General features: G+C 38.2%; 1 protein-coding gene across 3 annotated transcripts; it reads right to left on the bottom strand.

Annotated features, from left to right (window-relative positions):
• Window positions 1-3,441: 3,441 nt before the first annotated feature.
• On the bottom strand, window positions 3,442-24,070 carry LOC5578317 (zinc finger with UFM1-specific peptidase domain protein). 3 transcript variants are annotated; one of them, XM_021845847.1, is made up of 6 exons: window positions 23,328-24,070; window positions 16,082-16,413; window positions 14,544-15,933; window positions 5,597-5,945; window positions 5,328-5,539; window positions 3,442-4,538 (listed from the first exon to the last, which is right to left on the bottom strand). In XM_021845847.1, exons 2-6 carry the CDS (start codon window positions 16,405-16,407, stop codon window positions 4,494-4,496), a joined length of 2,322 nt encoding a protein of 773 aa, XP_021701539.1. In that variant the 5' UTR covers window positions 16,408-16,413; window positions 23,328-24,070; the 3' UTR covers window positions 3,442-4,493. The 3 variants fall into 3 exon arrangements, with proteins under 3 accessions (XP_021701539.1, XP_021701541.1, XP_021701540.1); XM_021845849.1 differs by lacking the exon at window positions 23,328-24,070 and adding an exon at window positions 16,602-16,676; XM_021845848.1 differs by lacking the exon at window positions 23,328-24,070 and adding an exon at window positions 16,496-16,624.
• Between the last annotated feature and the right edge of the window lie 980 nt (window positions 24,071-25,050).

Here is a 25,050-nt window from a genome sequence, read left to right as displayed (position 1 = left end):
ATTTTCCCTCTCTCGACAAACTTGCACATCATACAGTCCTGTGTGTATATTACTTCCTATTGTGGTTTTATCATATCGCTTTCAAAGCTACTGTGTTTCCATCTTTAGTGTTCTAGCCTCTTTGCACAATATATAAATCCTTTACAAATGTTTGTAGAAAAATAAACTGACTTCATCTTGGTTGTTTTGATGCTCTGTGCAAATGCACTCAATTTCCGTTTCATGCTGCTATCAATTATAAATATATTGTTTTTTTTTTGTGTTTTTTGAGAACATGTGTTTCTAATGCGTGTTTTTTCTTTGTGTATTGTTGCTCTGTGAACGTAAAAAAGCGTTCTTATACGAAGAAAAAAATATATCTAAAAGCCCTGTGAGGGGCTGCTTTGTATCTATCTGAAAATGGACAATTTTCGTTTCTTGTTGCTGTCATGCAAATATCATTTCTTTTTTGCGAAACTGTTGGTTTAAATATAGGATTTTCTGTGGGAATTGATGATTGATACGAAGATAACTACAAAAATAAAAACAACTATTGCATATTGAAAAGAATTTATGTAAATCAAAACGCTTTAATGAAACATATTGGTCAGTTTACCACTATATAATTAATTGTTTTTACAGATATTCAGAATTTTTGTGGTAATCAATTGAGCTACTTTTCAACTTAATTTGAGAGGTGTTTATAATATGCAAAGGTATAGGTAAGCCCTGAATGAATCATTTCATTCCTGTTTAGTAACAATCAACGATTCGATCAGAAATAACATCAACGAAGTCAATAAAACAAAATGTATCTTAAACTTTATAAAAAGTTACGTTTTTAACAAAAACATCAAAATCAATAATCGATAACAAAATATAAAATGTAAGAAATTGTCAAAATTCAACTTGGGTAGCACATTTTTAAGTTTTTAAAACTTCGTATGTTATGAAATGCTGAAATGTTGCAAACCTTTGAATCATTTGCACATGAGCCATGTATCACTATGAGAGGGGAGATTTGTCGATCATAATGTCCAACATGTTACATTGAGGCAAAAATACTCACTTTTGAGAAACAGGTATGATTTGGCGACACAACGATTTTGGAAATTTGTAAGTTTCACTTATGATTTTGATTAGTAATGGTGATTGCGTAAGTTAAATTAACAAACATTAAAAATATTTGCTTTTTACTTCAAGTGTGCCAAAAATTAAAATTTTAATAATAAGCGATAGAACTTTGCTCAACTCGTACCCAACTTTGCTCAACTCCTACCCAACTTTGAATGTGAACCAGTACTTGTCTTTATGAAACTTATGATCCCGTATGCGAAATAGTTATGCGTTCAATAAATCATAATTTAACTGGTTTATAAGTCGTGATTTATTGAATGCCAAGTATTTTTGGCTCAGTGTATAACACAGCGGAACAAGTTTTTGTCTCAAGCACCAAAATACGGCTGTTTACTATTGATTTGAGATCGATGAATCTATCGCCGTTTTCAAAGATTTCATATAGTATGTCTGGTTTTTGAGATAAACTGTCAAAAATCCATTGTCCATCGATTTTAGTCAACTTGCATGCAAGTTTTCCAGCTTTAATACTGATTTATGCGCTTACTACAGAAACCAGTTTATGATGCTAAAAGTGTGAAACGACAATGTTTGTATTATTATTTTTTTTTACTAAAAAGGTATTCTCTGATGATACTGAAAGGTATTTTATATGGCCATATAGAAGAAACTAGCTATTGTCCTATAAGTGTACACCCGCCTGAAACGTGAAGCGACAAAAGTCGGCCTGGTGGTGCTGGGAAGCAGGGTTACGGTAGACGGGGATACTTTTGAGGTGGTTGATGAGTTCGTCTACCTCGGATCCTTGTTAACGGCTGATAACAACGTTAGTCGTGAAATACGGAGACGCATCATCAGTGGAAGTCGCGCCTACTATGGGCTCCAGAAGAAGCTGCGGTCGAGAAAGATTCACCCCCGCACCAAATGTACCATGTACAAAACGCTTATAAGACCGGTGGTCCTCTATGGACATGAAGCATGGACCATGCTGGAAGAGGACCTGCAAGCACTTGGAGTGTTCGAACGAAGGGTGCTTAGGACGATCTTTGGCGGAGTGCAGGAGAACAGTGTGTAGCGGCGGAGAATGAACCACGAGCTCGCTAGGCTCTACGGCGAACCCAGCATCCAGAAGGTTGCGAAAGCCGGAAGGGTGCGCTGGGCAGGGCATGTTGCAAGACTACCGGACAACAAGTCTTAGCGGTTTTCTTTAACCAATTTCTAAGATAATTGAAACAAAAACGTCAATTTTCTGGATAATATCATGAAAAAATATCGGAGAAAATATTTGAAAAAAATTAGGAGAAACTTCACAAGGAATCCCAGTTTTTTTTTCTGTGAAATTCCTAAAACAGTACCTATAAGTTTCCCTTAAATCTTCTTTCTGGCGTTACGTCCTAACTGCGACAAAGCCTGCTTCTCAGATTAGTGTTCTTATGAACAATTCCACAGTTATTAACTGAGAGCATGGTCATGCTGAATAGCTGCGCGTTTACCGCTACGGCTATCTGGCCCCAAATTCTTGTACTTTTACTGGTCATGCACTGAATCAACTCGAAACGTCCTCTACAATTGTGAGAGCAAATCTTTCAATGCTTTCGAATTTTCTAATAAAGTTTTCTTCGGAAATTTCACCATGGATTCCTTACGAATCTCAACTGGCTTTATCATCAGAAAATAATAATATTTTCAGTATAATCTGATGAAACTCTTTCAGTTTTTCCTTAAAAACATCCACTAAATTTACCTGAAGGTATAATATTACAAACAAGTACCTAGTAACTTGTTTACAGTTATCATCGATAAACTTCAAGAAACTCTGCAAAAAATCCTGTTTAAGAGTTTACAAACGTTCCCAAATATATTCCGTCAAAACTTTACTCAGATTTTTCGTATGTTTCAATTTAGAGACTTTATCTAAAGTTCAATATATTTCTTCGAGGAATTCGTTCACAAATTTGATAAAATGGGAATTATGGGGAGAAAAAGAAGTTTTTTATCAGAATAAAAAAAAATACGTGTTTTATATGTGTATCAACGGTTCGGACCTTTAAAACAAAAATTTTCTTTATCAACTCAGTAATAAATCGTCTTTAGGTTGTTAATGTTTTGCTTTTTAGGTTTAGGATCATTGATTCTATATAGAATACGTATTTCTATTTTTATTTTAGGTTACGCTCAACAAGTTAGATGCAAAGACCAAATTATATAAGAAACTTAAGGTGATTATAAAACGAAGCCAAACTTTGAATTTTCAAGTGCACAAGACGAGAGTATCTCATAACAGTTCGCGTTGAAAACCAATCAACTTGCTTGCTTGCTAGTGGTGACCAATGGGATAGATTTTTTATGCGGAGCGCTGTTTGGTTCTCAAGTCTTGTGCTCTTGAAAATTTGAGGTGTGGCTTCGTTCTATAATCACCTTAAAGCATTTGAAATTATTTTATCTTTGTTAGCATGCTCGGCCTTCGGTTTATCTTTTCGAACGCAGGATAATTATAAACATGTAAGTGGCATTCAATCCAATCGATTGTCGAGATATTTTAATCTTTAGATCTTGTAAGGTAGGTACTCGTTTATAAGCCATTCCATGACGACAACCAGTGAAATGGAAGCTATGCTTCCGTGACATTATAAGCTATTAAAAATTGATATAACCATTTAATACAGAAATAGGCCTATATACAAATCAAAACAATATGTAATCTGAATGAAGCAAACCATTGTTATTAAAATCAACGCATGGAATTCAGTGAATTTCATTCACTACACAATTCCTGTGTAGGCTACACCTAAGGCATGATCAACATTAAAATCGGCTAATTTGAATCGATCTCTGATTACATCTAGAAACACATTTACTACTATGGAACTTCCAAGATTTCAATGCTCTTAACTTGAAGGCAAATGTGTTTGATGGTTGCTATCGTCAATTGAGCAGTACTTATCATTTGACTAATACAGGATAATTTACTTTGTGGGAAAACGAATAGTGGAAATTCTGAAAGAAATCTCTTGAATTAAGGAACTTTGCAAGTTAAAACTAAGAATTTGATCTATTTGAAGTATAAAGAATACACAAACTTACCAGTAAAGCGATGAAATGTTCGATTTCAGCTGTGTGTAAGCTATTACTATTAGTGAGTCATAGTTTATTGCAGTATCGGTTTAGAATTAGACTAATTGAGTTAGGTGTCTCCGAGTGAGTGTATGTTTCTGTGATAGTTGTTGCTTGCTTGCTGTTGGATTATAGTTATTTCTGTTTTTAAGGTAAGTATTTCACTCCTGTTTTGATCTAAATTTCAAGATATTATTCTCCTATCGTCAATCTAAGGTTAGCTAAGTTGGTATTGTTTTTGTTCTAGACTAGGTAAAATGAATCGTTGAATTCCTAAATTAGCGCACAACTCGAACATAGATCAGGTAAACGACTACAGCACGTCAACGGTCTGGCGGAATTCTATGGGACCGCAAAACCTTACTCGCCTAGAAATGGGAAATGCAAAGAATAGAAAAACCATTGACTTAAAAGTTCTAGTACCGTATAATGGAGTGCGCAGGGTTCGTGAGATGTTGAAGGGGTTATATTTGGGTTTTGTTCATGTTCGGTAATAATATAAGGACAGGACTTTATTATAATATAGGGTAGGTGTATCAATTATGGATGCAATATGACAACAATATGGGTACACATCAGATTTTGGCCGCCTTTCCAAAACGTAAGCATGACTTTTTGATGTTAATTACTAGTTTGAACCTTGCGAAACAGACGAAATCAAGAGTTTCAAAGATATGGGGACATGAAGATATGGGAGTGACCCCAAAGGTTTGCACGGAAGTCTATGTCACCATTTGCGAATTAATGGATTTTGTACCAATGCTTCAAACGTGGAACTCCGAAAAGCAGCAGTTCAACCCTCTTCCGGTTCTTGCATAATTCATATGGCAAACAAAGTGTCAAACAAAACCAGATAAAGCTAGTAGGGGCATGATATCAATCAATGTTTGAATATTACTGGAATGAGTACAAGAAAGGAAATCATCAAACGATAATTATTGGTAATTATCTTGAATGAATCTCGATCAATTAACTTTTTGTTTCAATACTCCAATGAGGTCGACTATGTACTCAGATCGTGCCATTTATTTTGGGTTAAAGGGTTCAATTTAATTTCGGAATCCTTAACATCTCACGATTTGCGCTAAGCCCCATTATACGGCATGTGCTAACAAATGTTCTAGAACGTCATACAACTAGATACAAAAAACACATACCTGGTACTGCTCTTCCGTTTCGATGAGTCCTTTAACTGCCACCACTTGATACTGGGGAGCCCTCATGGCTGCGGAGTTTTTTCGAATCAGCCGAAGTGAATCCTGTGACGACCCAAGGGCTGCCACCTGGCGCGGACCGTGACTGGGATCTAACACCAATAACGAAAGACCTGAGGTACGTTGCTCAATTCCAACAATAGTCCTCGAGTGACCTACGGTGAGATTAGTTTATTTTTGAATTTTTAACAACGTTACGCTAGGGAATTTACCTTGATGTTGCAGGTACAAAGGCGGCGTGTGGATTCTGGGTTCCTCGAAGTAACGCAGTACCCAATTGAACAGTTCGGGATGGCGTCCGTCGGACGAGGTGGGCCGATGGAAGTCCACCAGTTCGCATCGAATCCGGAGCCACGACAGGACGGTAACGATCTCCGTGGCACCGATCCATTTCCGGGTGTTGTACAGTTTGCAGCCTAGCTGTTCTGAACCCTGGATATCGAATCCTTGCGCCCAGGCTGCTTCAACCATGCGCTGCAATCGGGAGATGCTAGGCATGGCAGTGCGCGCCGGACCGTGCGATCCCCACGCCGAATACAAGGCTTCGTTGTAAGCGGTGTTCTGTTGGAAAATGGATTTTTAAACCAGTCATAATCTAAGTTCTTTTTAAAGATTTATTATAACCTAACTTAAATATCAAAAGTTTAAGATCGTCATCTATAATAACAGATTCGAAGTTCACTTCACATTTTGATATCACAATATGCCTTGCTTCAACGAAGGAATTTGTTAAACTTCCAAGAGCACTGTCAATATAAAATTCGATATTTGTTAAGATTTTTGTCGATGTTTTATATGCATTTCTGTCAACCCTTTAATAATTGGAAGTGGAGCTGGTAGGATTGCGAATCGCTTCAATGTAACAGGGACATGGTCAGAATCAAAATCAGCGTGAGTTACTAGTTGATTACAAAGATGGTTAGTGTCGGTTAAGACCAAATCAATCATAGAAGGGTTTCTAGAATAAGACAAACAAGTAGGGCTATCAGGGCATTGAATTGAGAAATATCCTGAAGAGCACTCACTAAATGAAATCATGCCTTCGGAATTGCTTTTAGAATTGTTACATGAGCGATGTATGCCATCAATTAAATTAGACTTATTGCAAGTCAATTTTCGCAAGTCAGTTTGAAGTAAATAAGTTTGCTGGCGTAGTGCATTAAAAAGGCAATATGCAGCTAAGGAAAATTTTGTCAAGCTGTGTTTCAACAGTCTCAAAAACTTTGTTTGTTTTATATGTCTATACTCCACCGCACCACATGTTACTTCCAGGCGATCATTTCGATAAACAAATGGCGATTTATTGTGACGAATTTTCATAAGGTGTTTCTATGTATTTCGATAGTCCATTTGCCTCAGTGTAAATATTTAACATTATTTAGGTCCCTTTTGTTAACGCGAACTAAATAATATTCTTGACACAGATACAGAATAGCATCAAGTGAAATCGCTGAAACTTAGCCAAAAATGCCAATCAAGCTTGATATCTTCTGACGGTGGGCTTCGAAGAATAGCAGAACAAGGTGTTGCTTGGGGCCTTCCTTAGCCGAGTGGTTAGAGTCCGCAGCTACAAAGCAAAGCCATGCTGAATGTATCCGGTTTCGATATCCGGTCAGACCAGGATCTTTTCATAAAGGAATCCCAAAAAAATACCACGTCGTAAATGGACAGCCCCTACACAAGAAATATATTTCTCAATAATCTTCTTAAGGCCTTTTGGTGCGTCATCACAAAATGGCTTCTTACAAAATCATTAACATATTGTTATGATAGTATTGGTATTTGCAACATCGATGAAATATAACTGCTTATCACCTGATTTAATGGATAATTTATGCGACGAAAAATGCTTCAGGTGGTATTTCAATATTTAATCAACACTTTCAGATACAGCATTATCAATTTAGCGACAATATACATGAGATTTATATTCTCAGAAAAAATCTCCGATTTCGTGCCGCATTTCATTGCCTCACACAACTACACTTGTAAATAGAAGGTGCTTACCTTTTCCATTGTAATTCTGCAGCAAGCATTTGTTTTTTGGATTTCATATTGCGTTCACTACACTTCCACTAAACAAATCTTTCATTCACTTTCCTAAAAGGAACACATTTCAAACGGGAATCAAATATTTATAAAGTTTTATCAACCGCATCACTCAAAATTATTATGGCGGTGGTTTTCACTTGCTGCGAATCGACGCCGCCACCGCACACTGAGACATGCCTGTGTTTATAGTCTAAAATATTCAACTTTTTTTCTGTTGTATTAATTTTCAGTGCGGAAAGGTTGCGTAAAGCATAGAAACTTGAATCTCAAACGTTGTTTGTTTTTCGATTCTCTCAAATTACAGAAACCATCTCTACACAGCATAAAATCATACCAAGTGTTTATCAATTTAGACCACCCAAAATAATTGAAAAGCTCCACAGTGCGATGCGTCGGGATGCGTCGGGACGCGTCTATCGTGTGTGCACAATCATCGCGATCGTTGAGCGCAGTGATGTCAGAGTTTCTATCTGTAAAATCATAGCATTTAATCTGGATTGATCACAAAAATCATTGAAATGTTTTTAAATCAGTGATCTTGTGATGGAAAACTATTTGCAAAATGATAAGTTTTTATAATATGCAGCAAATGTTCCGAAAACAAGCATATAACAATTGCTAGAAAAATCTGTCACCAATCACCTGGCAACACCGTCATCCCTTGCGAACATAAACCGTACCGATGCATAACAAAAATATGCGATTAATCCAGTAAAAAACAGAGAAATTCCATTGCCCTTCATTAAATTGTAATGTATTCTGTTGATATGTACGATTGAACAGTTGACTTTGATTTCCAAAACTCGTCAATCTACTAAATTTCCCATGTGTTTACATAAAAATATGCTTAACAAAAATGTTATATTTTTTTTGTTTGTTTTGAAAATATACATGGAAAGGCGACACTACTACTATTACATCAATGATGATTCTAATGATTCTTTGAGTTACACGCCGCTTCACCTTAAGAACAACAGTTTTTGTTTACAGTATGGGCCAAAATAATGCGATAAAATCGACAAGTCGCGTTCCAAGTAACATTAGTATTTGAACAACAGTTTATTCAGCTGAAATAGACTTTAGAGTGGTTTGCTCAACTCTTATTCCACTACAATGTTGTTTGGGGTAATAATGAACGCATTGTAAACGGTTCGAGCAGACTACTATTTGAAATCGGTTATCTCAAAAGCTATGATTCCGAAACTTTGACTCTTCAATTAAATTGTTTTGGAAGAGAAGCGCTATCCGATCGTAATTCGGAATTTGACCGCTAGGTGACGCTAGTAGGACTAAATTTTTGCGTTTGTTCTAAAGATATCTCAGGAGCCTGTCTTTCGAAGCTGGCGTCTTTGGCAAAGTTTTTCAGTAAGTCAAGGGTTACCATTGTTCGAGCAAGTGGATTCAACTTTTGTCACCAGGTGGCGCTAGTGAGCACGAAACTTTTGTATTGCAGATATCTCAAAAGCCTGACCACTTAGAAAGATCGCGTCTTTGGCAGAATTGTTCAGTAGCTCAAGTGCTATCTTTATTTGAGTCATGAGATTCAAGATTTTGCCACTCGGTGGCACTAGTTAGCATGATATTTTTATTTTGCGGAGATATCAGGATCCTGGCCACTTAGAAAGATGGCGTCTTCGGCAAAACTGTTCACTAGCTCACCAAGGACTATTATTATTCTAGCCAAGAGGTTCTAAATTTTACCTCCAGATATCCTGCAGATATCTCAGATATCTCCAGATACCTTTCAGATATCTCAGAATCCTGATCACTTATAAAGATGGAGTCTTCGGCAAATTTTGCCACCAGGCGCTAGTAAGCATGAAACTTTGCACGAAAATGTTCACCAGTGCTATCCAGGGCAGGCAATCGTCAGATTCGTCACAGTACGATGACGAATTAAAAAAAGACATCGTCATCCAGTATAATATTGTGCATTCAGGTTAACTTTAGACCGAAGTTCATAAGAGAAATTAAATATCATCAACAAAAGTTTGCCGAAGTTCGGCGTCGGCATTCTACCAAAGTGCTACGCCGACAAAGGCATTCCTTATGCGTCGGCGAAGCACTAAATTAGAATGCCGACGCCGAACTTCGCCGAAGTTTTGACTGCCGAACTTTCAATTGTCACTCGAATTATCAACAACTCTGGCATGTTGTTGTCTCGTCATCGACGAAAGAATGCACGACGAACGTCAATCCAAAATCGTCAACAAGGATGGAAAAAAATCACCTCTAGCGACTAACAACATAGTATTAGAATGGTCTAAGATGGCCGTCGCTCTTGCAGAAGCATGATTTGAACAGCTCACTACGCGCGCATACTAAGGATATATGGAGCATCCGATGCACTGTTTGTCGCGGGACAAACCGTTTGTCGGATCTTGTAACATGTTGCGATTAACATGAATCATAATGCGTTCGCGGCATAATTTTCCGCCCAAACCATGCCCGATTGATTTTCTGATCAGAAATGGCATGCCAGAAGACAGATCGCGGAATAAAAGCTTTGAAATCCTCGAAAAGTTATGACTTAGGTTTGCGAACAATTGATCGTTAGCACACATGCCGAGCGATTCATTTTTCAGGGAGCAGAGTTTGTTGTTAGGCCTTGACGACTAATGGTTTATCGTTGTTGCTATGCTCGCATGAGAAAGAACAACCGCGATGCATCATTTATTTTGTCATGATCACTAGATTTCCATCCTTGATCGTCAACGAACCACTTTGTCTTCATTCCGTTCGCTCCCCTTTCTCAAACGAAGGAGGCGTTTATTGTATACAGTCTTCAAAAAATCTCACTCCAAGAGCTGCTGAGATTCAAAATCACCAGAGCAGGATTTACTCCGCGCGCATTTTTTGATCAAATCCAGGCATGCAATGAATCATGCCACGTGTTTACGAGGATTGAATCCCACGATTCAATCCTTGATTGATTGTTTGCTGGCGAAAATATCTAGTCGGCATTGATATTTCCGTAAGTTTCAATTGGAAATTTCTGCCTGACAAAACACTTGGAATGTGAAAGATGTTAACATGATCAGTTGGTTCTAGTGAACTAGGTATATCTGGAATATGACCTGCAGACTACCGTTAATATCTATTTGCCTTCCGATCTGCACGAATGCAACGCAACTCTCATGTAGACGGAACTCCTTGCTTCCAAACAGAGAGTATACATAAGGTTTTATTAGTCGGTTAGGTTGCTAAAGTATGTCAAGCAGAAGTAAGGAAATGGTTGTGACGGACAAACCCTGGACTTAACAATTTTTACCGATTTTGGTGATGACCACCAGTAGGGCTAATTTTCAGATATGTGATTCTATTTAAACGTTTCTAATGACCGATATAATTTAATTGCATTTCTTCTACATTGCCTCCTGTTTGGAAGACTTCATTTGATCTAATCCCCTATGAGCTGTCTAACTTTCACATTCAAGACGGGGAGCATTTCATAATCATTCGATTGATTGCCCATGCGCTCAATGACAGGGATTCAATCCGTGCACAAATCGCGCATGCTGAGATTTGAAAAATCAAGATATAAAACGATCCCGCTCATTGAGATGAATTCAAAGCATGCTTGTTTGAATCTTGGAGCAGAAGGATGCTCTTAGAAGACTGTAATTGTATATTCGCTTGCTATGCACAAAACGGCGAATGCCATCCCAGAATTGCTTGTATTGGCAATTTAACCCGTACTCCTCAAGCTTCAACAATAGCTCTGTTGGTAAGCGCGTGACATTGACAATTCAGAGATCGTTTGTTCAATTCCGGACACGTTTTGTTGTTTTGTTTTTGTTTTATTTTTTCAAAAAAGGATCATAATCTGTCGATGCCACGGTTCATATTTTTAGTCGGCTCAGAGTTCCCGAACGAAGATTCGACCATAACGAAGGAGGCTTATTTGTTCGTCATGACGCCGAGCCTTTGTGGTGCACAACTGCAGCAAATCGTCGTCCAACGCTGGTTGAGTGACGATGACGATTCTTTTTTTTAGTTTCGTCGACGACTTCTTCCATTTGACGGTTACGATTGCCTGCCCTGGTGCTATCATTCTAAGTGCTCAGGATTCTGAGATACACTGAGGCAAAAATACTTAGGTTTTCCATAAATCAAGACTTATGAACCGAGTTCGGAAAAAATCTGAAATTCATTCTACAGTAGCCAAACAAAGCCAATCGCAGTCAGCAAAGCCAGTGAAACTCACGCCTACCGCTGCTGTGGGCAAAGAGCCTTGAAAATCGCAAAACACCCGTTGCTAAGGGCAACCCAAAATTACTGTAGGAAAATGTTCTATTTCCCGCATTTAGAGCCTTCAATGACACTCACGATTTAGAAAATTCATTCACCCAACATAGGCTACTTGATGAGATTCACGTTTTTGAACTACTGTACTGGGAAAGCCACGTGATTTTCGCGAAATTCAAGCCTACTACTATTACCATTCCCAGCACTGCTTATGAACCAGCCAAATTATGGTTTCATTGCACGCTTAAACATTTCGAAAATGGGATCATAAGTTTCATAAGTGAGAGCTTTGAATTCTTTAACAACAATTACTTGAAAAAATTATCATAGCAATCGCTAGAAGAACTACTCCGCTTCCGATGTTGGCTACAAGTTAATCGAAAACAGATCACATGTTATCAAACATGCCAATTTTTGAGCACGCCTGAAATAAAAGGCGAATAACATAATCGATTGATAATTCGTATTAAGTTATTATCATTACGTTTATTACCGAATTTCATTGATTGACTTATGAAATTTATTACTGAAATTCTTTACCAAAATCATAAGTAAAACTTAAAAATTTTAACAATAATCGTTGTGGCGCCAAATCATAATTATTCCTTAAGAAATTATTAAGTTTTTTTGCCTCAGTGTATCTGAAAAACAATAGTTTTATGCAAACTGGTTATGAAATTTCGAATCTCATGGCTCAAATACAGATGGCCCTTGAGCAACAGAGTAATTTTGCCGAAAACGCCATCTTTTTTAATGGACAGGTTCTTGAATTATACGTTAAACTAAATTTAAAGCATATTAGCGCAATCTGGTAGCAAAACTTTGTTTTTATGGGTAAAATAATGATAGTCCTTGATCAACTGAACAACTTTGCCAGAGACGCTATCTTTCTAAGTGGTCAGGCTCCTGAACAAAAGTAAAAGTTTCATTCCCACTAACGCCACCTAATGGTAAAATCTTGAATCGTCTAATTCCAATAAAGATAGCCCTTGACTAGACTAAATAACTTTGCCGAACATGAACTCTTAGATGTTTCTAAAATAAAAGATTCATGTTCACTAGCGCCGTCTGGTGGCAACATTTCGAGTGTCTTAACCAGAATAATGATAGCCCTTGAGATATTAAACAGTTTTGCCGAAGACGCCGTTTTTATATGTCCGTGGTCACCAAAATGCGGACCGCGGGCCGCACGTGATGTCTGTAGCACTTGAATCTAATGAGTTCTGCTAATTTGGGAAACTGTTCTACTCCTAAAGTTATCAAGAACATCAAACTAAATTATTACGAGAACTACCGTGACATGCCCTATTACCATGAGGTTAAAAAAAACTCTACTTTTAATCAATCAGAAAAAAATATTGTGATTATTTTCAAGTTTTTTTTTTTTAAGTTTTATATAGTAGACCGTTTTATGTATTTCGCACAAAAAATATGATTTGTGCTATTTTGATAATTTTAACTATATTTACAGTTGTTGTTATTGTTAAGTTAAAGATTCATCAAAGCCAAACCTCGAATTTTCAAGAGCACAAATCTAGAGAACCAGACAATTTTTTGTTGTCTGGTTCTCTAGATATGTGCTCTTGAATATTCGTGGAGTGGCTATATTTAATTCGTGGTCATTATTACGGTGATAAAAGTTTTAATGGAAACAATCGTTAAATTTTGTAATGGTTCAATTTAGGCAACATGAAATTTTTGACATGTTGCCAAAATCGAACTGGCACTGCATATCCTTCCAGATTTCGCGAGGTTTTTACACTTGTGTTGTACAAAATTCAACAGCGCGACTACTGGAGTTCCAACTACAGAAAATAAAAGGGGTCTATACTTAGCTAACACAACCAGCTAATATTTCAGCTGGATAAAATCTTATTCAGCTAGTAATGTTATTTGTGCATCTTGTCTCGCCTTACCCTACTGTAAAAATTGTATATTGTAATAATATTGTATAGAAATGTGCAGAATGTTCGTGGCTTTTACAAAAATTTATTTAAAAATGTTGGCCTTCTGTGATTCCGCCTTTTGATTCGGCCTTTTGCGACTCGACCTTATTATGTAATTTGGCATTGAGCTCTCGCCGAGCGGTGTCACGAACACATGCGCAAATTTGCTGGTTGAAAATACTGCCGTTTGATTTTGCTGGGAACAGCTGATCTTTGTTTATATTTTCAACCAGCACTCTTTAACTAGTGTTGGTGACATGTAACGTGTATGTACACGAGCGCAGAAACCACTATTTTGTGATTCGGCCGTTTGTGATACGGCCTTTTCTATGTTTCGGCCTTTTGTTATTCGGCCTTTTGTTATTCGGCCTTTTGTTTATTCGACCTTTTGTTATTCGGCCTTTTGTGATTCGGCCTTAACAGGCCTAAACAGATTTCATGACGAACTTACTCAAAAATGCATTATTTCGATTTTCGTTATTTATCCTGATATTGTGTATCATCAATTCTCAGGGTTTGAAATCATAACTACTACCGCAGTAAAGAAGGCTGTATACTAAAATCGACATTTATTTAAAATTTTGTTTATTTTTTTTGCATGAGCGGTTATTGGAACACACAAAAATACCTAATGATCAAATGACCACTCACGAGGTTTTGGATTTTCAATATAAAGAATTATTTTGTTCAATGAAAATAAGGTCAGACGACTTCATTTGAAAGTTGTTAATATTGCTAGAATATATCCGTGCGAAAAATGTTGGTTTTTGACACGAACAATCATTTTTCACACTAGTGAGGTGCATGAGCGATACTGTGTTATTGCTTTAGCTTGACATCCGTCAGCAGAAAGAATTTGTGTACACATCCCGAGAGTACGATCTAAGATCTAAGAATAATTCTAACAACTTGCCTGCAACAGCGACGAGAGCATCATCTGCAAATTCCGATACCCGCAGCCCCATCCTTTGTCCCCGTAGCTCGACGCATAGTGATCGACGCTGGAGCAAACGTACGTTTTCAGGACGTTAGGCGAAGACGACGACAGTGCCAATACGCGAGGTGAAACCGATTTGGTACAAGAAGAACCATCATCAACCCCATGGGACTCCGCCGCGCGTAATCCGACTTGGCGTTCGTAGTAATCCGCAACGCTCATCTCACCAGCGTAAACCGCTCTCTGCATGGCAGCAGCCGATTGCTCTCGAAAGTTCCCCTGATCATCCATACCGTACTGCGCACGTAGCATTTCGAACTCTCGCTGTTCGCGTAGCTTTTGCGCTTGCTTCTCCAAGTCCGGTTCTTTCGGGTTCAGATTCTGGGGGCTTTTGCTGAAATGTTTCTCGATGTGAATTTCCATGTCCGCGGTTTTCATGTGATCGAACGAAATTCCGCAAACCGGACAGAGGCTACCGGTGAGGCTTCCATTCACAGCCGCGGCAGCAGGCGTTCCTCCGTTTTGTCGATCAGCTTTCGCCGGACTCAGAATATCACGATGCTCAATGTTCACATGCAGTTCCAGGTCCGAACCGGATTCGAATGTTCGCGCACAAATTGGACACTGCAATGCACTTAGCGTATCCACGTGGGAGTTTCCACTGGCACCATTATTTATACTAGGACTTAGCGGGTCAAAGTGCGATCGATTTATATGCTCTTCTAAAACGGATGGGTTTTCGGTTGTGTAAGGACATAACAGACACTGCAACGGACTAGGTTTCGTAGTGGTAGTCGCGATTGGTTTATGTGATTTGAGCTTGAGTCCTAGTTGCGATCTTAGTGGAGAACCTTGTCCACCCGCACCCGCACCCGTTCCATTGACGGTAGATGTGCCACTTGCTCCGGCCACAACACCACTCGTACAACCCTCACCACCTCCATTCATGACCACTTCCTTTCCGTCGTTCAGCATATCACAGCTTTTGTTGCTTGTACTAGTTATCGTCACTTCAGGATGTTGATGATTGTTCAACAGTTGCTGTTGATTGACCTTACTGCTAGCTCCTGACATGTGATTATTGCTACTGCTACTTGCACTCGTACTACCGTTACTAATACCGTTCTGCTGACTACCGATACTGGATCTACTACAGGTGCTCGTCGCCGAGGTGCTCATCGAAGAACTGATTTTGCTATGACTACTGGTACCGTTCGGGAGCTGCTGTCCGGATGAATTGGTCATTGAAGAACCATTGCTGATGCTTGGTTTGCTGTTGGTATTTGAAACCGGTGTGAGAAGCTCGGATGTGATCGATGGAGAAAAACCACGGCAGTCAGAAATGGAATCAGAATCACCGTCAATACTGGAAGATATAAGCAAATTTTAAATGTTAGATACTCTGCCCATACTCGCATAACAGTCCCATTTATATAGGGAATCCCATAGAATATGGGACTGTTATGCGAGTATGGGTAGTACTTCTATTCCATAGATATTTGAGAGATCTTTACCTTGGTGTCTGATCGTCAATAAAGCTCATCAGTTCATTCTCCGGCGTTAGGTAATCGAGGTGAGCTTGATTTACGTGCAGCAACAACTCTGCCGCTGGAACTCCGCTGAGTCCACAAAAGGGACATTGGGCACTTCCCTCCACATGGCACTGACGGGTGTGCTCCCGCATAGCGTCATCCGATAAGCCCGACATACCGCAGATCTCACACGAGTGCTCCTGGGCGTGTATCCCATTTGGGTTCCCTGCTGCAGCTGCTGCCCCATTTGGTGCTCCACCAGGCGCTTCCTTGTTGCTGATGTCCTTACCACTTCCATGGTTAGACATTTTTACCTACGAGAAGAAGATGAGAACACACAATGAAATATCAATCAATGATCACACTCAAAATAATAAGATAGATAATAAATATTACAAATCAAATATGATTATCTTTTCGCGCCGCTCAACTCAGTCCGTATATGATTAAACCTAGCACTTTTTAGGTTAATCAATAAAACAAAATGCACAACATTTCTCACCGATATGTGGCAGTGTGTAATGCATAGAATCGACTGTCGCTATCCGCGGTCGAAGTGTTCTCTCGTGAGGAAAGCATGCTTCTGATTCCATACACTCAAAATAATCCACACGTCAAGGCTACGTGAAAACATACGTGGTTTTTTTCCATCGCACTTTTCACGTAGCTCTTACGTTAATCAAAGGTAACCATGAATGAACGCATGAACTGATGAACTTCCTTCATTCCATTCCGATACCCGATGGTTGTTATGTGTTTTTTTCAGTAGATTTCACAATGCGACTTGATAAAACGTAAAGGGAGTTCCAGTGCATTGTATTAAACATTAAGATATAAATCACATTCTTTTGGGTTGATTTCTATCAAAATTATTATATTGTTCTAAATATTTTCAAATTTATTCTTGTCTCAATAATTACATTATTGTCCATAGAAGGGCAATAATGCAAATATTGAAATAAACGTTCAAAGTAACTCTTACAACATACATAAACATCTATATTTATTTATTGAATTACCTTGCACATACATTAGTCATTGAAACTGTTCTTCACCCTAAAATACGACTTATCACTAATTTTATGCACTGATACTGGGAAGCTATCAAACAAGTCAATCTTTAAAACCTCTACTATAGGTAAACATTTTTTTACTTCATCGGTGAATTCAGCAAATAACGGGACAATATTTGCCTCTCCGGTGAATCCCTGTTTAGCCGGTTCCTGCGATGGGAAACAACGAGTGATTTTAACATAAATATTATTTTTCTCCAGCACACTGCGATTATGCTTACTTCTTGGGTTTGCTCTTCGCGTTTACACTGATGCTCTCTGATTTCCACCGACGTAACCTGATCAACTGTAGTGGTAGCGGTCGTATCACATGCCGATGGTATTATTACGGGACTCGCCGCAATTGGTCCCGAGCTGCTATTGGAAGAGGCTTGGTTGGCCGGATCGCTGCTGGTGCTCGTTCCTGCTGAGGTTTTGTTAGACCCAAGGGAAGTTCCGTCGTAAAAAACATTCCCCGTAAGGCGCAAACGGTAGCCCGGTTGTAGCTAGACTACTAAATCGTTTTGATTCCTGTAAAAAACATAAAAAAGAAGCAACATATTAGTAAGAATAATATATTTGTAGTATAATTATTGGCTTACGTTTCGTGTTCGCCAGGACGAAATTAATTCGTAGAGAACCGAATACCTCCACTTGATTTGTGTGGGTTCCAAGGATGTGCGGATTTGATCCGCCGTAATCGTCAACAAATCCGTCAAATCAACTCCACACTCTGCAAAAAACGTAAAACACATATTATTATAAAGTTTCAACTTAATTTCTTGTCGTTCTTACCATTAAATATTTCCAATAAATGGCCCGCAATATTTAATTCACTTAGCAATTCTTGCGATTGTCTTTCTATCGACGCCATCTTGACACAAGAAGAACATAATAATGAACGCAACATTCATCTGTCAAAATGAACCTGGCTGAGTACGTGATTTTCACGTCAAGGTGATAGGGAACGACAGTAAGAACGATAGGCAGTTCATTTGATGTTGACCTGTGTGTCGATGATTGTTACGTTTGACAGATGAATTTTTGAAAAATGAATCTTTCCAGGTTCTACGTGATTTTTCACGTAGCCTTGACGTGTGGATTTTTTTGAGTGTACTACACCACTGCTAAAGGATGATGAGCGCGGTGTGTGTAGCATTGAGAAAGAGAGAACATAAAACATATAGCCCCCATACACCGATTTGGTGAGGTTACTGTTAAAGTGTCGTATATGCCCTAGGTTTACCGAAAAACTCGTGCCTATAATTTAATCAATTGTTTTACAATAGTATTCTATAGGTCGAATCGATTATACATGACCATTAGAATTGTTCACTAGATATCGTATTGGATGAAAACAGAAAACTTAAAAAACAATCGGTTTAAAAATTTGCATTTGTCAAGAATTCCGGGATAAACTACTTTCAAGAAATTTCTGAAAGTTTTATTCTTTTGGAAATCCCAGGAAAATCTAAAAATGTTAAATGAATTTGAACTCCTGAGGCATGCCTCTGCAATGCTGGAAGATGTCTAGGAGAAAATCCAGCACCAATTTCTAAAGATATTCCCGAAAGAATGCCTTGAGGAGCTTTTGGATAAATCTATGCTGGACTGGTATTTCAAAAGCAATTCCTGTAGCAATCTGTTGGAATGAGGGACAAATTTCTCGGAGAAACACTGACAGGATTCTAGAAGGACAACAACACGCAGAATAAAGCTGTTGTGTTGATTCTTAAAATACTGTTATTAGAAATAACCTGTTATGTGTCAATTGAATAAATCCATTTATTTGTTTAATTCAATGCAGCCCTATTTTTGAAACAACAAAAAATAAGTTACAGTGATACCTCCATGAGAGCAATTCTCGCTGAAACCAGGCCGCCATCGGCACCCATCGTTAGAATTCCAATTTTATGTCACTGATCACTAGTTTTCGATAAAACTTAAGGGTGGTCCTTTCTGTTTTCTCAAATTGGTGGACCCCTCGTACGCCAGCTAGCTGAACAGTTGGCGGGATATGTCTCATATTTCGCTTGGAACACATAGCAAACTTAGTGGCATCGTATAGAGAAAGGATATAGCTTTCATTTAAACTTGAAAAAATTTTGGCCGCCATCTTGAATTTTGTTAGAAAAATCGATCGCACCGCTAGTTTTGAATTCTGCGATCACCATCACCATGCTACAAAAACTAGGTGAGCAAAGGTATTTACCGTATGATATGAACGATTTTCTAAATTTATTCTCTTCAAATATTACGCGTTGCAAGAAAAATTTTGATTCCTGGAAAATCCAGAACGATTCATCTAAAAATTTTCCACCAAAATCATCGTAGTGACCCCTGATTTTGCATTATGTATTTGCTGCCACTTTGGACTTTGAGGAGTTCTGTCACATACACTGAAATGAATGCTACAAATACCTCTGATAAGAGATTTGGATAACAAACCGTTCAATCCAATTCAAATTGACTAGATGACCAATAAACCAGATCAGTAAATCAATGTCTGGATCGACAGTAACTTAATAATCAATTCAAACAAAATAGAATATTTATGTATGCTGCTTGGCTTTCATACCCTTTCCTTGAGAAGCACTACTCAGAACACGCATTCACATATTGTAGCGTTGTAAGGTAGGAGTCAGTATCCTTATAATGGAAGGGAATCTGGGATCAGGTTTCAATGGCCTTGAAATCAAAATTGGAATGGCGATCAGGAGTCTACAAGAAAAATCTTCCGTTACTCACCCACCACTATGTTTACTTGCTGCAAAAAACTGCTCTGCTTACTGAGGTTCATTTGCTCTATGCGGGGATTGCTCGCTGCGCGTTATTTCCGCGAAGGAATCGAAATTTTTAAATTTCCCCGAAATAAATTGTTCGCCGGAATTCACCTACATGTGGCCAAACATGTACATTTTTTTCCAAGATTTTTCTTCGAAAGTAGTTTCAGCTTTGAAGACATGAATTACAGAAAGTAAAGCATTAAAACCTTCAGTTTTTTTTATTATGATAGGTCTCATTAGCCGAGAAATGGTACAATAGGCACAAACATGTAGGTTTTACATGTTGGTCCCAAAGCAATGTTTCGTCCAAATTTGTACAGACGATGAGCTGCCGTTCTACGCATATTTGTCCCGCAGTCCATAAGGTTTACATAGAACATGGGACAAGTAGGCGTAGAAGGGCCTCACCTCATTGACTAATATAATATATGGGGTCATGCACAAATTACGTCACGCTCTAAGGGGGGAGGGGGTCGAGCCAAGCCTTAAAAAAATTTCGGAGGACTCATATAAAAAGTGTGACAAAGGGGGGGGGGGGAGGGGGTCTAAAAAATTGAAATTTAGCGTGACATAATTTGTGTACCATCCCTATGGTATAAGTTCCTATATTACCAATTATGGCAATAGTAGGAACAATACGTGATTTATGTTATTGTTTCCCTAGGATATAACAACGGCTGATATTAACAGGAAAGATTAACATATTTTTTCCTGATGATAATGACGCCTTGATAAGAGCATTTGTACAATAGCCTTCGAAAAAAGAACATTTCGAAATATTGCATCATGCATACGCAACAAACATTTTTGCCAAATGACTCTCAAGAATACATCAGCTAAATGAACCGTTATTCAACTACTAATGTTACATGGGTACTAGACCTATTCATTTGTCTGGAAATTTCCCAGTCAACCAATGGAACGATGCACGAGTTCACTAATTTGACGTTTGAGCGGTGCCGAATTCACTGGTTGCTATGGACACATAAATAACACGGCACCGCTAAAACGTCAAATTAGTGAACTCATGCATTGGTCCATACTTTGATTTTTTATGTCAAAATGAACTTCTGGTCAAAATTTCAGTCATTTTGGAGATAATTTAGGTGTGCTTCAAATCAATTATGAGTTTTTGAGCTAATTTCAAGCTTTAAAAATTCTTAACTATCAAACGGAACTCCAAAAATGATCGAAAATACCTCTACATAGCAGTTGATTTAATTCTACGAACTTTTGTCCAACACACTTTTATGATTGGAGCAAGTTTTAACACAGTTTGGTTGAGATTTGTGCTTCAAGGTTCTTGAAAGTCACTATTTTTAGGGAGTGTTCTCTCTGAAAAACACACCTGTATAGAAATTTCGGATTTTTAATTTCCAGAACATGATGAGTATACATATCTTAAACTCAATCCCGATTTAAGTTACAATTTATCTTACGAAAATAAATTATAAAAAAATATATTTTTAGAAGCACTTTTATAAATCCGCTGTGGGTGAGGCAAGAGCACCACCGTGAGCTTTGGCGGGTGTAAAAAATGATGATGATGATTGTTTTCAAATCGTTCAGAATCGTCAATGAAATGCGATCCAAACAATCATCACTCGGAAAGAAAAAGCAATGCTAACTTGTTGATTTCATTCGTTTTCGGTACATGTGTCATGCATGATTTAACTATCATCAGGTTGCGATGCGGTGTTCGATCTTTGGACATTTATTGTAATTTATTGCCTTAAGCAACATGTAAGCTTTTATAGGTTAATGAATTCATAGATTTATTTTGTTCGATTCCTGTTGACTAGGTTCTGAAAAAATAATGTCAATATGTGTTTTTTCTAATTTTAATCTAATTTGCGTGTTCGACAAACTTGAACAGAATAGAATTTGCTTTCAAATAGTGATAATATCAAGTGGTTTTGATTTTCCACATGCTAGTTATGATTTTTCAAACCTTGAAATTAGCCCTAAAACACATTTTTAACTTGAAGCATACTGAAATCTTTATCAAATTAGCTGAAAATTTGACCAGACATTGTTCTTAGTATGAGAATTCAGGATACTGCTTGACCGGTAGATTTCCAGACATTTTTTCAAATATGAACAGGTCTAATGAGTACTGCCGTGAATCGCTAGTCATTTCCATATGTAAAAAGTAGGCATTGAGAAAATGGGCTATGAAGTTTCCAAACTCGTTTTCCATACGAATATTAAAAAATATCTTAATGTAACTTTCACAACTTGCTTTTCACTACGATTTCTATCTGAGAAAAATATAAAAATGATCAAAACATGGTTCATTTTTGTGTTATACGGTGCGAAAATCTGTAGTGGGACTGATATGCGGATACTTTTCATTATGGGACAATTTGACTTCCTGGTTTTCCCACTGAACTCAACTCAATTTTGACGGATGTGACTGATTTGCGATTCACGGCAGCATATGTTTGCTAAAATACACCCGTATCGAAATTTATGTTTTCAACCGATAAATGGTTGGTGCCTAATGAGAACAAAATTTGTTCATTTAAGGTGATTGTAGAACGAAGCCACACCTCAAATTTTCAAGAGCACAAGACTTGAGAACCAAACAATGCTCTGAATTGAAAATTTATCTCATTGGTCACCACCAGCAAGCAAGCAATTTAATTGATTTTCAACGTGAACTGTTGTCAGATTCTCCAGTCTTGTGCACTTGAAAATTCAAAGTTTGGCTTCTTCGTTTTATAATCACCTTAATGAGCAAATTTAGCTAGTGGGTAACTATGTTTATTTTGTCTGCATTTTATATAATTTTCTTTTCAATAGCACGTCAGACACATATGCGAAGCATCACAGACATCAGGAAAAGTAGAGTAGGCATATCGAAAGCAGCAGCAACCGAAACCCGCACACGGCCTCACATATCTACCTATATTCACATGGTGTGCGCGAGTACAGAACCAGTAGGTATCATCATCGCGAAGGAACTTCAAAAAGTGTATTGATTTATGCTTGTTGGATTGCCCTCAACATCGCATAGGGGCCTATGCTACGATGCGATGGGTGCTTGAACAGCCATCCCCCCATAGATACTAGATATACATTTAGAATGATAATACCTAATCGCAAGCGGTGAGCGAACGAAGAATTAATGCACTTTGTTAACGCCCCCTACCTCTTCGTCCTTCGCCGATGGAGCTGATAAGGACAGCAATTTTCGAGTTCCTTGTGCAGTTCACTGTATGCACGTTTCTAATTCGGTTGTTGCCAAATAATAAAAATAGCTATGAAGATTGTTTATCGATTTAATCGGATTTGGGTTCAAGGGGCAAATCTACGAGAATTGCTGCGCTGTTCGCGATACCGGGGTTTGATTTTTTCACTCGGAGAAAAGTCAATAATCCATCTTACCTCACTACGAACTTGACAATTTTGCAGGTCACTGGATTACGGCTTCAGCACGATAACTGCATATCACTTCTCCTGGAACGGTGCCTATAACTCATTTAAAGGCTATTTTTGATATTTTCAATCAATTGACCACAAGGAACCTTCGGTATCCATTAAATCCTATTGCTAATGCTTCAACTTTTTTCAATCACTCAAAGGACCAGTTCAAGGAACTCTTTCTATATCACAATACACATGTGCACCTTCGTGTTCGCCTCTTTTCCGTAGATTCACTGCTATTCAACACGCTTCTCACACCTAATCTACCGCGTGTGAACCATTTTTGCACTTCATAACCATGTGAAAATCCAATCCCAATCGCTTCTGGCACAAGTTCAGCCAGATCACTTTTTACTGCTCGGTATTACGCCACCACCATCATACACTTCTTCAGTGGCAGCGATAGTGCGGTCCTTCCTATAAGTATCCTTCCTCCTTCCTGATGTGTTCGGTATCGATGAGCGGAAAGAACTGAAAAGTCTATATCGCACATTTGCTCTTGTAAGTACAACAGTTGTTGTGTCAGTCAGTAGCTATATCCAGCATATCCATCGAGTGTATTGGAGCTGCTGTGGAATAGATGGTAGAGATAGATGCAGAACTTTAGTCGAACAATAATCCTATTCTCTCTGCTCTTCAAGATGTGTATAGAAACATTGAGCAAAGTATCTTGCTCTCCGTACGTTCCTCGGTTTGTTTGTCGTTGTCAGGATAGTTATGAATGGGAATCTCGTAGCGAGCAGCTGGTGTCAAAACCAATGCAGTTATGTAAGACCAACATGCTTCGTATACTCTCCAGAGTCCTTTCATTGTGTGTTCCGGCCTCCGAAAGATGTCAGCCCATTCATGTCCAAAGGACATTGACAGGATTATGTTACATGACGTTATAATTTAACTGGATCGAGTAACCGTAACACTTTGGTATAGGGAGGATATGGCAATAATTTGAATTTGATTTTTAGAAATTTGAAAATATAGTGTAGCTGATGAACTGAAACACAGAAAACTATGAGAAAATGTTCCTCTTCTTCTTCTTTTTCTTCTACTTCTTAACATTACGTCCTCACTGGAACAGAGCCTGCCTCTCAGCTTAGTGTTCTCATAAGCACTTCCAAAGTTATTAACTGAGTGCTTTCTTTGCCAAACTTGCAAATTTCGCATTCGTATATCGTGTGGCAGGTACGATTTTATTCTATGCCCAGGGATTCCAATGAAAGTCCCATTACGAAAAGATTCTGGACCGACCGGGAATCGAACCCAGACACCTTCAGCATGGCTGTGCTTTGTAGCCGCAGACTCTAAGCACTCGGCTAAAGAAGGCCCCCAAATTTTCCTCATGAAATTAAATACTGTACGGGTATTCCTGAAAGAAATCCCAAGATGAATTATTCATGTTTCTTTTATAAGGATCATTGGAAGCGTTTTCTGCGGAACTCTGCAAATGCCAACAAAGGATTCATTGCACAATCTCAGGTAACTTGGTAGCTGAATAACAGTTTATTCAGTTGAAAACAGGATGTATAAACAAAAATGCAGCTGTTATTCACCTATCAACGTTACTTTGAGGAATTGTGAAGACCTTCTACATATAACCTACAATAAAATAATAAAATAATTTGTTAATATGTTCATAGTCCGAGCCACAATAAAACATGCAAATCAAAGAAACTTGCAGATTCCCCCA

The sequence above is a fragment of the Aedes aegypti genome, chromosome 2, assembly GCF_002204515.2.
Source record: "Aedes aegypti strain LVP_AGWG chromosome 2, AaegL5.0 Primary Assembly, whole genome shotgun sequence".
Lineage (NCBI taxonomy): Eukaryota > Metazoa > Arthropoda > Insecta > Diptera > Culicidae > Aedes > Aedes aegypti.
The sequence above is the reverse complement of the archived record's forward strand: the minus strand, read 5'-3'. Positions and strand labels throughout refer to the sequence as shown.

What these genes read in the sequence shown, in the direction of transcription:
- LOC5578317 (XM_021845847.1), bottom strand. Translation starts at nt 16,407, where the DNA reads ATGTCTAACCATGGAAGTGGTAAGGACATCAGCAACAAGGAAGCGCCT. An exon ending in TGCTCTCGTCGCTGTTGCAG is followed by an intron (nt 5,946 to 14,543) that starts GCAAGTTGTTAG and finishes ATTTTCCAACAG; the next exon opens with AACACCGCTTACAACGAAGC. An exon ending in AAACGGAAGAGCAGTACCAG is followed by an intron (nt 4,539 to 5,327) that starts GTATGTGTTTTT and finishes TCCCATTTCTAG; the next exon opens with GCGAGTAAGGTTTTGCGGTC.